The sequence below is a fragment of the Hipposideros armiger genome, unplaced genomic scaffold (assembly GCF_001890085.2).
Source record: "Hipposideros armiger isolate ML-2016 unplaced genomic scaffold, ASM189008v1 scaffold_47, whole genome shotgun sequence".
NCBI classification, from domain to species: Eukaryota; Metazoa; Chordata; class Mammalia; order Chiroptera; family Hipposideridae; genus Hipposideros; species Hipposideros armiger.
Window position 1 is genome coordinate 4,616,895 of NW_017731397.1, and position 14,091 is coordinate 4,630,985.

The following is a 14,091-nucleotide window of genomic DNA, read 5'->3' on the forward strand; positions in this document are numbered from 1 at the left end:
GCTGCTTCCATACTCAGCCCCCTCGGTGGGCCCTGAAGGCTAAGTCTGATGAGGTCACTCCTCTCCCAGGGGCTCCCACCTCACTCAGAAAGAGGAAGAGCCTGGGCCTTACAGCCGCCCACAACGTTCTCGGCACACACGTGCACACACACAGGCCCGCGCGAACAACACCCGCGCCACTCACACTCATGCCTGCAGGCACACATGTCCCCTGTGATTCTTGCAGGAACAACACACATCCTGCAGGCACGTATACCCCAGGTGCACACACACAGGTGCAAGCACACACACACACACACACACACGACACACATGCATGCATGCACACACACACAGGTGCAAGCACGCACACACACACACACGACACGCATGCATCCATGCACACACACACACACACGACACACATGCATGCATGCACACGCACACAGGTGCAAGCACACACACAACACACATGCATGCACACACACACACAGGTGCAAGCACACACACACACACAACACACATGCATCCATGCACACACACACGGCACACATGCATGCGTGCACACACACACACGCACGCACACACACACATGACACACATGCATGCATGCACACACAGTCCCTGGGACTTGCCAGGCTCTCTCCCATCTCAGGGCCTTTACACTGGCTGTTTGCTCTGCCTAGAAGGCACTTACCCACATACCTGCTTGGCTCACTCTCTTAACTCTTGTCTCAGATGTCACCTCATAGAGGCCCTCCCTGGCCACATGGCAATGGATGCTGGTGTGCCCCAGCCAGCTCCCCGCCCCTCTTCCCCCCCGTCCCTCGGCCCCTCCCGTTACACCATTACCCAGCTGCCCCCTCCTGCAGACATGGCCCTTGCAGGAGGAGAGCTGCCTGGCCTGGAACATTCCTTTGCCTCTCCCTTTCCACTGCTGGGGCAGCCCGCAGCCAGGCTCCTGCAGCTGACACTACATCCTTGTCCCGCCTTCCCTCAGCGTGTCAGGCACTGTGCTAGGTGTTGGGGGATAGACAGAGTTTTGCCCCATGGAACATGCGGTCTAGTGAGAAAGGTTGATGCAGAACAGGCACTTCCAAATAATTAAATAATCACTGTAGCACAAATAGAGCAGCTCACAGCCTCGTCTGTGAATCACATGGCTTAGGGGAGATGTGAGCCCACCTCCAGGAACCTCTGTGTGAATTAAGCACCTTCTCGCTCATAAACCTGCTCCTTGAAACAGCATGGAGTTAAGAGGTGAGCAAAAGAAGCAGCAGAGATCCAGCCCGAGGACAGGGACCCAGAAGAAGCAAATATTAGGGCTGGGAGGAACTCCTGGGGAGCAGCTGCTCCAGCCCAATGGGAGGCTGGACAGCCTACCTCTAACTCAGCACCTCGTTTCTGAGCAAGCCCAGCCTCCTTGCATTCTAGCTTCATGTTTATCCTTGCTGTCTTGGTGTGGATGAGGAAACTGAGGCAAGGAAAGAACCCGGGACCTGGTGGCCACATCGCTCCAGTCCTCAGTACCTGGCCCTCCTGCAGTCCTTTGTATTTACCCACCTCTCCTGCCCAAAGACTTCCTTCATGTAGGAGAAACGCTGAGATGGAGAGGAGAAGGCCTCGGACCCCTCCCTTTTACCACCTGCATAGGGGGAGCCATTGCCATCTCAACATGACCCACCCAAGGCCACACAGCTGATGAGAGGTCCAGCTGGGCCTGGAGTCCAGGGCTCCTAACTGCTGGCTGAAACTCTACCGCACAAGCTTACCGCCCAGCGTTGAGCCCTCGGGCTGCTCCCCTGTTCTCAGAGGCTCTGTTTTCCCATCTGAACTGGGCACTTGATTCCATGGTCTTCAAGGGTCCTGCCTCCACGGGGATCTCCTTTCCGGCCAGGTCTTGGGAAGGGTGAACAAGTGCATGGGTTCCAGCCATGGTGCGCATTTCCTGATGGCTTTGGGATTCTGTCACACCTTTGCACTCACCATCACCACGGCAATGCAGGAGCAAGGGGGTTTATTTGGCTGCCTGAAAACCAAACACTAGGCTCTCTTAATGGATTTCCAGGAGGTTTCTGCCTTTGCTGCCGCTGTAAGAAAGATTTCTGGCCCTGTGGTTTTGAAGAAAAAATAAGCAGTTATGCCTTTTGAGGTCTAAAATGAGCACTATAACTCCAGGGGAGAGGTGAAGGGGATATTTTGCTGGCCCGCAGAATTGACACCCAACATCTTTCTCAGATCCAGAAGTTATCATTACAAAGAAAAAGGCGTTGCTTTCCTTTCAGCATATTGGGTAGTTGAACAACAGCAGGAAATGGATTTCTCACTTAATTACAGATGTTCACTCTCTCTGTCTAGCCACACGGTCCCGTTGGGTCTCAGCTGGGCTGGGCTCTCCAGCAGAGTGGCAGCATCTGCACAGTACTCCCAGGCCATGTTCCCCCTGGGAATATCCCCGTGTCCCCGCTTACCGATGCTCACAGGGCTTGCCTGCCCACCCAGGGTGAGGCCCTTCATTGCTGTGTCCACCAGAAAGTCTTGCATGTTTGCAAGAGCGTGCTCCACAGCCACAGAGAAGCGTCTCAGCCTCCTTTGCTCCTGGCCCTCTGCTTCCCAAGGAAGAGGCATCAGGAGTCCTGGCAGGTGACACCCAGTTTATTGGGACCCATCCTGTTTTTCCAGCCTCCTGTCCACTAGGCCTGCAAGCCACCAGCTGCCCAGCCTTCCTGGTCCAGGCAAAGCGCTCCTGCCCACCTCCCCATTGCCTTTGATCACAGCAGTCCCTTTGCCACGACTATCCGCCCCCTCCCCACTGCCCCTGCATCCAGCCTGCAGCCCCTTGTTCAGCACCTCTGTCTGTGGAAACCCCTCCAAGCGCACAGCAGCAGCAGCTGCTGCAGGGGCCCTCACTGACTCTCACGGTGGGCCTTGCTCCTTTCCCTGTCTCGCACTGCTTGCCCTGGCTGTGCCCTTTCCCAGAGGCAGCCAGCCACACCCACATCACAACCCCACGCTCGGCCTGAGTGTCCTGGTCTTCAAAACTAAAGGGAAGCCCAGAAGTTACCTTTCCAGACCAGGTTCCCACTGCGTGTATGGTGGGCGGCAGGGGCCTCTCTTCACCATCTTGCAGGAGTCTTCAGCCTCTGCTTGCACACCCCCCAGTGATGGGGTTCACAGTCCCCACTGGCCTCCTTAGAGGCCCCCAGGTCCCACTACCTCCTTGGGGTTCCCTTGCCCCCACAGACATTTTGGGGCTCCCTAAGTCCTCATTAACGTCCTTGGAGCGCCCCAGCTCCCACTGACTTCCTAGGGGTCCTCCAGCCCCTGCTGACCTCCTAAGGAGCCCCCCAGCTCTGAAAGCTGGAGCTCAAAGGTGCAGAGGTTGCAGGGGAACCCCACCCCCCAGAAGGGGAATAGGGGAATTATCTGTACAGAGCACTGGGCCCTCCTTCCTGTCTCACTTGGCGATCAGAGCCAGAGAAGTCAGGTGTGCCAACTCCAAGGTGTGCCCAGGAACCCCATTGTTCCAAGGAAAAGTCAGAATTCAAGATTGCACTCCTTACTGCCTCGCTACTCAAAGTATGATCCTGGGCCCAGCAGCAACAGCGTCACTTGGGTGCTTGATGGGAATGCAGAATCTCAGGCCCTACAGGCTCAACCCTACTGAATCAGAGTCCATAGTTTAACAAGCTCCCAGGTGACTCACATGCACACTAGTTTGAAAAGCCCTAGTTTCCCAGGCCCTAGCTGAAATTCAGTGTCCAGGACCCACAGACAGGAGGGTTCTGGCTTCACAGGGGCCCTGCCTGTCCAAGGGTTTCCAGGCTCCTCTGCGTGCTCCAGCTCAAGGCTTCTGGCGGGTGAGGCCTGTCAGAACCTCAATGGACCAAAAGGCGCTGTGAGCATGGAGTTATCTTTCTTAAGGAGGCTCCTCCCTGCACCTTTGCGAGCAGCTTTCTGCCCTGCACTGCCCTCTCGTGGCCGTTGCCGTCTCATATGGTCCCATCTCTGCAGCCAGGACCCCAAAACCCCAGCTGATGGTGAAAAGAGGACTCGCAGGTCACTGACATAAGGCATAGGGACCTCAAAAAGCACAGTGGAAGCGGGTTGGAAAACACTGGTTTTAGCAGCAGAATACAAATGGAAGCTGCCTTTTTCCCTGGGTGAGGGATCCTGGATCGACCCTCCCTGTCACTGCCCTTTCCTGCACACCTTGTTGGAAGCGGTTCAGAGCTGGAACATGGGCTGGAGGAGAGAGAAAGAGTCCTGTGTAGCAAGGACATGCAGGTAGGAGATTGCTGGACTGATTTAGAGAGCTCTGCATGGTGGCTGCAGTACGCGAGGTGCAGCGAGGTGGTGGAGGGCCTCTTGCTGTGTTGGAACCTAATCTTGTCGGCCAAAGTTTCAACAGAGTAGACTGCATTTGCTTTGGGAGGCTGCTTGGTGGAAGAAGGACTCGGATTGGGACATTGGGAGATGAAGACTTAGTGAGCGGCCGGCCCATGCCATATTTCAGAGCATTAGGGGCTTCATGCGGGCCAGGCTTGGGTGAACAAAGGTGATGCCTCTCCCACACCCCAGAGAGAACGTGTCATCCATGTCCGGAGCTGCTGGGAATGTGAGCTAACTGGCTGTGGGGGGTCTTGAGAGACATATGACCTTGTAGAGGTTCTTCTAGGGATCTGGGACTTCTAACCCCCAGAATTGTGAGAAGCAACATTTCTGTTGTTTAAGCCACTCATTCTCTGGTACTCGGTGTGGCAGCCCTGGCACACTAATACACTAGGTGATGTGCAGACGGGGCCAAGACTGTGATGGTGGTACCCGAGTGACTGAGTTTGGGGAAGCTCGTACTGGCAAAGGCATGGGTATGGCTGGAACCCCAGCGTTGCCGGTTCCTAGCTGTGTGGACTTCAGCAAAATCTAAACCTTTTTGAACCTCGGTGTCTTGATTTGAAGAATGGGGGCCAGTAGTAACCATCTTGCCCGGAAGTTGTAGATTAAAAATGTGATAATGTGTGTCAAATGCTTGGTGCTCAGTAGCTAACAGTCTAGTTATGGGAAAACAGACACCAAGCCAGGGAGGGACTTGTCCTTTAATTTCAGCGCTGAGTAGGCAGAGTCCTGGGCTTCCGTGCCCCTCGCAGTCGGCCTTGGTGAGCCCGGGAGCCAGCTGTGGTGCTGCTAGTTTACCTCTAGGGGTCACTTGGCTGGGGGTTTACTCCTCCCGCGCAAGGATGCAGGCATTCTCTCCATTTTTCATCTTAGGACATGGAGACTCAGATTGGATCAGTGACTTGTTCTAGGCCACACAGATGGACAGGGCCAGAGCCAAGACCCCACCAGGCCGTCCATGACTTGGCTCCTCGGCGGCACTGGGCTTTGGCCTTGTGGGTTCTGCCTCCCGCTCCCAGAAGCGAGTTTAAAGGATGCTCCTCCCCTTCCCGCCTGCCTTCCCGCCCTCTGGCTCCCAGGGAAGGGGAGGAGTTCTCCAGGCGCCGATGACACCGTCGCCAAGGCAACACGGCCATACTGGCCAACCGACCCAGGGGCCTGGGGCTTGCACGGCCGCGGCCTCGTGGGCAGAGCTGGCAGCATGGACAGCCTCTTCGTGGAGGAGGTGGCCGCCTCCCTGGTCAGGGAGTTCCTCAGCAGAAAGGTACGTGGCGCCGCCCTCCACACCTCTGGGCAGTTGCTCTGATTGGGGGAGGGGGGCAGTCTGGGGGAGTTCCCCTGCAATCTCTGCACATTTCGGGAGGGAGACCTTGCCCTACCCGCTGCCTGCCCCAGAGAGAGTTGCCCGACCAAAGCTCCACTTTCCGGGCCGGGAGAACTACATTTCCCAGGAGCCTTTTCTGTCACCGCGCATTTCCCGCAAAGCCGGGCAGGACCGCTGCCGCCCTCCGCGGGCATCTTCCCTTGTGGTCGGCCGGCGGGTCAGGGAGGCTGCCGAGGGGCCGTGGCCCAGCTCCGTGTTCCTGGTATGGCTCCGGGAACCCAGCAGGCAGTCCCGGCCCAAGCCTAGCTGCCCATCTCCATGACCAACCCATCCCAAGACTTATATCCCCGTCAGGAAGCACTGCTCCCCAAAGCGCTAAACTACTATAGTTCTTGACAAACCCTCCAGCCACATCCATCCACAGTGCAGTAGCTTCAGCCTGTTTTAGTTTTAAGCCCTCCTATTGTCTTGTCCCAGGTGAGTTTCCGGAGTACTCAAAAGTCGGGGAGGTGCTTAGCTCCCTTCTGCCCTTCCAGCGGAGACGTGAGAGTCCAGGAAAAGAGGTGGCTGGGGGTCAAGGTGCAATTACTCCTTAGCAAAGGGACTCAAGGCTGGCCATGTATGTGCCTTGTGTGTTTTGTCCTCCTGGTGCCCCCTTGGGCGGGGCAAACGGCAATTGTCTGGGATTAAAATACACAAACAAACAATGTTTTGAATAGAGGAATGGGGAAGGGCTTTGGCCTAAGATGGAGCAGTTCAAATACCCCCTACTAGCTAGCAGTAACTACATGGGTCGTTACTTCCTGCCTCAATTGCCTTATCTGTAAAACAGGAATCAGATTTATCCTTGGCAGATTTATAATGGGGATTAATAATATATGGTCAGCTCCCAAGCGTTACATGGGGCACACAGTAGGTATTTAGTATTGTCTCCCCCCATCTCTGATGTGCACCTGTTTTGAAAGTCTATGTTTTTTTCTAAAGATTTTTACTGGGGTATTGTGGGGAAGGGAACAGTGCTGGGGAATTGGGGGAAGGGGAACAGACAAGTTGCTGTTGTTTTTGTTCTTCAGTCTAGTTGTGGCGGACGTTGCTTCACTGGCCCAAGTTGGCACCATCATTGCGCTCTTCCTGGGTGAGGCAGATCAGTCGCTGGCTTCTGGACGGCCGCTCACTGCGGCTGCTGGCCGCTCACGCTGGCTGCTGGCCGCTCACTGCGGCTGCTGGCCGCTCACGCTGGCTGCTGGCTACACACGGTAGCCCATGGCAACCCACTGCCGCAGTGGCTGCAGCCTACGGCGCCGCCGGCGACTCAGGGCAGCCCAGCTCCAGGTTGAGCTGTTGTTCAGCATCTTAGCTGCGGAGGGCAGTGTCACTGGCCCTCATATGTGGGATCCGAACCGGGGCCCTCTGGCGTCCCAAGCCAGCTCTCAACCATCGCACCACTTGGCTGGCCCTATCTTTGTTTTTTAAACAAGTATTTTTATTAAAAAAATAATTTGAATGCACGTGGCTTCATTGCATCTACTCAGTTTTTATGGCTGATTGACTTTCTCTTACCAAGTCCCTGCCGGACATTGGATATCAGTGACGCACCCTGTGAGGCCTTCTACTACCATCATTTCTTTTAAGTCTGGCCACCACGCAGAACTCTCAGTTTTCCTCATGCCTTTATTGTCAGGAGTCCTCCCCTGATATCCAAGGCTCCCCTACAGCTTGACCCCAGCTTACCATCCCAGTCTCATTTCCAGCTGCTTCCCCATGCGTTTCCCTCTTCCGCCCATAGCCCCCACAAGCCCCATTTCTTTCAAGAGTCCTTCTCTGGTAATTCCAGTTGGAATGGCTGACTCATCTTGTTGGTGGTTTGCTCCCTGATACTCATGTTATAGTTTATACACCTGCCTGTCTCACCTACTAGATAGGTCCACAGAGCCGATGCCTGAACTGGGTGGAACCTTGACAATCGTCCGGCTCACCTGGCCTCTTCTCCCTCCCATGTTTTATCTGAGCACTCTAAGGTCCTGAGAGGAGAAAGGAGTTGCCCACTGTCACTCAGAAAGTTGTGGAGAGCTAGGACTGCTTTTCTCATCATCTGCACCTGGGCAGCGACCAGGTACTCCCCACAGCTTGGCACAAGGCAGGCAGGCACCTAGCAGTTATAACCAAGAGTTCCTATCATGGTACGTAGAACCTCCTAGGCGGCTGTCTGTTTTCTCAACTCCTTATAACAGTCCTGAAAGCAGGTATAATTATTCCCTTTCATGTAAGACTGTCATGAGAGTAGGAAGCTAACAAGCTTGCCCAGGGTGAGCGAGTCAGATCATGTCACTCCTCTGCTCAAAACTCTCCCGGAGCTTCCTGGTACAATTAGAATAAAATCCAAGGAAAGAGCTCACCAGGGCCCGCAAGACTCTCTGTGACCTGGTTCCCAGTTCCCCCCGGACTTCATTTTCCACCATGGCTTCCTCTACCCTCTACCCTACATCATACCCAGCAGCACTGGCCTCCTTGCACTCACCAAGTGTGATCTCCCCTCAGGGACAATCATGATAGTCTCCTCGCAATGTCGGGATCCGCCGAGGTGACTCTTCTGGTACCTCAGCCTCCCAGGTTCGTGACCCTTCTGCAGTGACCAGCCCCATCCAACCTCCACCGCCCTTTCCTGGGGTTCTCCCCTAGGCTTGGTCGTTACCAATACCGCACCCTTTCCGTAGTCTCAGTTCCAAATATCTCATCCTCCTCATGTCCACCTCATCCCCCTTGGCAGTCCGACTTAAACTATTCTTCAACCTCACTCACATGTCCATTCCGTTGTCCCTGCCGCCTTTTCACAGACCCTCAGCCCTGTCAGGACCTCTCTCCACTTCTTACCTGCCCATCATTATAGTCACGCCCTCAGCAGCGTGCTGGACTCCTTTGTCTTTCCCTGATACTGAAGCCAGCTCATTGAAAACCTACCCCATGCCTGCCCCGCAGAGCTGAGGGGGGCTGGAGAAAAATACACCGGCGTCACTCTAAATTCATGGCCACTCACCCACATGATGCCGTGAATTTAGAAAATTTCTCCACTCCTTTTCCAGATGCCTGCCCACCCGGTTACACCGCTCTTGCCTGTTCAGTCTCTCAAGTCTCGGATGAGCATTTCATACCTTCTCTCTCCTCAAACCCCAAAGCTGCTTTACCACCTCATTTCACGGAGCACGTAGACGCAGTCATGAGAAAACGCCAACAGGCTCCCACCCCACACTTACCAGCCTTCCGGAGGCTGAAACACTCCCTCTGCCCTCCCTCCTGCTCTTCTGAAGGAATTCTCCAGACCCATGGGTGAAGCCAGCCCCTCCCTGTGTGCCTGTCCCCAGTTGCGTGCTCAAGGACACTGTTGATTTATCATCTCCTCTCTCTATTGCATCATACATTTTGCCTCCTCTACTATCACTCCTACAGAATCCCATCTTGACCCCCGAAGCCCTGCCGGCTACTAGTCCATTTGTCTTCAACTGTTTACAGCAAAGCCCCATGAAAGAGCTATGTCTGTTCTGGTGCCAGTCCTCCTCCCTGCTTTCTCAAACCCAGGCCAAGCAGGCTCCTGTCACCACCAGTCCAGGGAAGCAACTCTTGTCAAGTTATGTCAATGACCTTTAATTTTCCGTCCTCACACTTCTTGATCTAACAGTTGTGTTTGGCACCGTTGATGACGTCCTTCTTCCTGGAGACTTGTTCCATTTGGCTTCTGTAGACCACCGCCTCCTGGTTTCCCTCGTCTACCTCTCTGGTCACTCCTTCTCAGTTTCTTTTCTGGTCCCCCTAATTTTCCTGAGCTGTGCATGCTGGTGGGCTCAAAGGCTCAGTCTATGCTCTCTTCTCTTCTCCACTCATTTTCCAGGTGCCTCCACCGGCCCTGTGGGTTTACCGTCAATATCCTGACAATTCCCAAATGTCTATCCTAGCCAAGACCTCTTCCTGAACTCTTACATTCTTTCCAACTGCCGATTTTACATGTGCACTTGGACATCCAATAAGTACCTTAACACGTCCAAACCTCAGTTTCTGATTCCCCCTACCTCTTGCAATTTTCCCCGCCTCCGTAAGTAGCATCCACCATCCTTCTGGCTGCTTGGGCCAAAACCTTTGGAATCGTTCCTGGCTTTTTTCCTTCTTGTGAACCCCTCCAGTCCATCAATAAATCTGTTGGCTTTACCATCAGAGCACATAGAGAATGTAGACACTTCTTTCTCCTTCTGCTGTCACCACCCTGGTCCAAGCCACCTCCATCTTTTGTGTGAATTGTTCAAGAGCCTCCTAACTGGTCTGCTTACTCCCCTGCCTTCAACAGTCTGTTTTCAGTGTAGCAGCTAAATGATCCTATACAAATACATGTCAGCCCAGGGTGCTTCTCTTTTCAACTCCTCCAGTAGCCCCTCAGCTCACAAAAGCCAACAAGGCCTTCCCTGATCTGGGCGACCTCTCTGACTTCATTTCCTGCCATTGCCCCTGGTCATGCAGCTCTAGCTGTACCAGCTTCCTGTGACGGCCACAGGGACTTTGCACTTGCTGTTTCCTTGCCTAGAACATTCTTCCCCCAAGTGTCTGCGTGGCCTGCTCCCTTCCTTTTCTCATGTCTCTGCTCGAATATCACCTAATCATGAAGCTTTTCCTGACCACCTTTTATGAAGTAGCCACCCTTCCCTGCACTTCTTCCTGGCTCTCTCTATCTCATACTCTGCTATGTTCCCCCCCTTCCCCCCAGTATATTATACTTGCTGGCCTTTCCCTATAGAATGTTAGCTCCACGAGGGCCAGGACTTTGATCTGCTCACTCCTCTGCCTCCAGCAGCTGAACCAGTGGACTAGTGGTTCGTTCCCTTCAGTTCATCGATGGGTAAACTGGAAGATAGGCGTGAACACGAGAATGAGGCTCAATAAGTAGCTGTCTAAAATTGTGTCCTTCATCTTTATCACTGCTCTCGCTGTTTTATTTGTCTCCATAGTATTGTATATTAGGAACTGCCATACTGTAAATTTACCCCTTGCTGTGGTCTGCTTTCCCATCGGAATGTCAGCTCCATGGCAGGGCGTGTGTGTGTGGGGGTACTTTGTCTTTTTCCTTCTGTATCTCCTGCATTTAAAACAGCCTAGCACATAGTAGGTGCACGACTAATGTTTATTGAGTGAATGAAGATTAAGTGGGCTGATGGGACTGAGGACTGGCCGATTCCCGAGGGTCCACGTGCACCCCCCCCAGTGGTTTTCAAATGCCAGTGTGCACCATAGTGCTGGAGAGTTTTCTGAATGTGCCAAGACTTGCTGACCTGAACTGTCGACAAACTGTTATCCAGCAGAGAGGGACCCTCATTATAGAGGCTTCCACCTCACTTTGATTGGCAGGAAAGCCATGGTTAAGCCCAGATGCGATGCTCGTGCTTTTCCCCATTTCTTCCTGGTCCCCCCTCCCTAAGGCCTTCTCTTTATTCTCCTTGGCTCAAGGTTGTGCTCGTACCTTCTGTTTCACAAATTCTTCCTGCCTCAATTCATGGCAGGCGGCAGGTTTTGTCTTGTCTTCCTGGAGCTTCTGCAAAACTCTGAACACAAAGGCTAGAGGAGAAGGCGAGGTCTGCCTGGCACTGGGGTTGGATCTTTCCAGAGCAAAGGGCTCCCTTTAAGCCCGGCTGAGCGGTTGGTGAGGCATCTCTGCCTCATCCCCCACCATTCAGGAATCACCGTGGCCGGGTGAGGTGGGCAGCCTCAGCGGCTGTAGTCGTTTTTCAAATGAAGAAGCCAGGCTTTCAGGAGAACTGTACTTCCATTGCCAAAGTGTGTCTTCGTTGGGCCTTCTGGGAGTTCAAGGCTGGATGACGGAAAGCAGCCTCCTGTGGGCCTGGGTCCCAGAACCTCGGACTCACAGGCTGGGGCGGTCAGAACCTTTGGCTGTGCGATTCCACAGTGTTACCTTGGGAAAATCAACTGTGGCTTCCCACTTGAGAAAAGAGGGTCATGAATATTGGCCTTTTGTTTATGTTTTTCGTTTTATTTGGTTTTCAAGCTTCATATTCTGCAGCCCCAAACCTAGAGCCAAACTCAGGGCTGCTGAGCAGCCTTGGGTGAGTCAGTTACTTGAATTTCACTTTCCTTGGCTATAAAATGGCCTGACAATACCAGTCTTACTGGCCCATGGAGTCACGTAAGATTCAGAATAGTAATTGCGAAGATGGTGTCAAGTGGAAAGGTCATATAAAAATAAATTCTTAACTCAGTTTTTGGTCTTTGCGATGTCCTTGTGAGGAAGGCAGGATAAGAAGGATCGTAATGAATATTAGCCTTTTGTTTATACTTTGCGTCAGAGAGCAGAAGGTTTTGATTTCAAATGGAAATAATGATTCAATTTTTTTTCCCTCAGGGCTTAAAGAAGACATGTGTGACCATGGACCAGGAGCGCCCACGCTCTGATCTCAGCATAAACAGCAGAAACAACCTCCGCAAGGTTTTACATCTTGAATTTCTCTACAAGGAGAACAAGGTACGTGCTTTTAACATGTGGTGTCATGTTCGGGAACTGAGTTTGGCAATGTCAAAGCACTCATGAGCCCTGCCAAGCCACCAGAGACGGGTGGCAGGTGGCGAGCCACACCTGCTTTCAGGGCTGACAAATTTGAAGCATGAGTCGGGTTTTCATCCTTAGGCCTCTGGGCCGCCCCCACAGACATATTGCGCATGTGCAGCCTTGAGGTTCATTTTGAACCTGAACCTGTAGTAGTTTAGTTGTTCCCTCTGCTCCCTCCTCCCGCATGAGGCTATTTTTAGTCAGACTGTATTTAAGAATATAGTATTAAGTTATACTAAAAATTTCCATTCCCGTGCTCACTTGGGCAGCGCATATACTAGAATTGGAATGATACAGAGATTAACATGGCCCCTGTGCAAGGATGACACGTAGATTCGTGAAGTGTTCCATATTTTTAATAAGAAAAAGAAAAAATAAAATAAAAAATTCCATTCTCTGCCTGCGTAAGATTTCCTTCCGTTCTGAGGAATACCTTATTCTTGAGTCTATTGTTAAGTTTCATTCAGGCGGAAGCGAGGCTTCGGCTCAGCTCTCCCAGGTGCATCGGGGTTGAGAATGGGCGAGACTTCCCTGAACCCCAGCCTCAATTCCCTCACCCCATTACAAGCCTGCGTGGCACCCCGTGGTTTTCATTTGTTGTGCTTGTCACCCGTGTAATATTATGAGTATTCGGGTGGTGGTTTAATTAGTACTGCCTCCGCTGCCAACCTTGAACACATCAGGAGGCTAGAGATGGTGTCTCTTTTGTTCACATTGTATCCCCATACTTAATATGTTGCCTGATGATGTAGTAAATAGTCACTACTTACTTGTGGATTACACGGCGGACTGACTGAATGAAGCTGCCATCGGACTTAATTGCTCTTTCTGTTATGAAGACAGAATCTTCTATTTGATTTAAGACTGGGCTGTCCAGCAGATGTTGCCTTGTGGTAGGATAGGGCAGAGTTGGAAGGAACCTAATAATCATGCAGTTTAGCATTTATCACCATTTTTTTTTAAAGGAAATAAAATGATGTCCCTTGCAGAATTCCAATAAGCAAAACGAAGAAAGGAAGCAGCCCTGTTTGAAGAGGGGAGGAAGAGATCCCACCTTCTTGGCCTTCTGGGGCAGCCCCTCAGGCCTGAGCCATGTAGTTTCTAAATCGCTGATAGAATGGAGACCCCCCCCCCCCGGGGTGCTGTGAGCCAGAGAAAAGTGGCTTGTCAAAGTCTCACGGGCAGTTATAGGGTAGGAGTGAGTCTAGAACCAGATCTTCTAATTCCCAGTCCTATTGCAGTGATGGAAGTCAAGCTTCCTTTAATTGTAACCCTTTTCCCAAATGAAACCTTAGCAGACTGGGTTGGTATGGGGCTGGGACACCCCCTAGCCCTCCAAGGCTGTTTCTGAAACACCCGGAAGAACCTCAGAACAGTTTGAAAACCCCCCATGTGCACATCATCGCTCAGGGAGGAGCTCAGGCCAGGTTGCCTTCAATGAAGTGAAGGGTGGAATTGCAGGCAAACTCATAAACCTCAGCCAACTGGTATCAACCTTCAGGACCATTCAGGTTGCCAGAAGTTCTTGTGCTCCACCTGGAGGGGAAAGGGCGATGGCACCCAGGTGAAGTCTTATCAGAGGCTCAGTAAAGACAACAAATAGAAGCCCTTTGTCCTCTAGTCCTGGGTGACCCTCTGGCCCCTCTGCCTCCTATATGCACTCAGCTGAAGTCCTGTGGAAAGAAGACAGTTGACCCAAGCAGCAGATATCCAGAAATCTTCATTTGCTGCATTTTAAGGCAGAGACTGGACTGTACATTTTAGAAAGATTCTTCCCCTGAGAGGGAGACAGTTA

General features: G+C 52.5%; 1 protein-coding gene across 1 annotated transcript in view; it reads left to right on the forward strand.

The window, feature by feature from the left end:
* The first annotated feature begins 5,246 nt into the window (after positions 1 to 5,246).
* Positions 5,247 to 14,091, forward strand: part of MINDY4 (MINDY lysine 48 deubiquitinase 4) — a 129,444-nt gene continuing 120,599 nt past the window's right edge. Inside the window, exons 1-2 of the mRNA XM_019639880.1 lie at positions 5,247 to 5,638; positions 12,093 to 12,212. Coding sequence (XP_019495425.1) covers positions 5,333 to 5,638; positions 12,093 to 12,212 — 426 coding nt within the window. The 5' untranslated portion in view covers positions 5,247 to 5,332. The remainder of the gene's footprint in view (positions 5,639 to 12,092; positions 12,213 to 14,091) is intronic.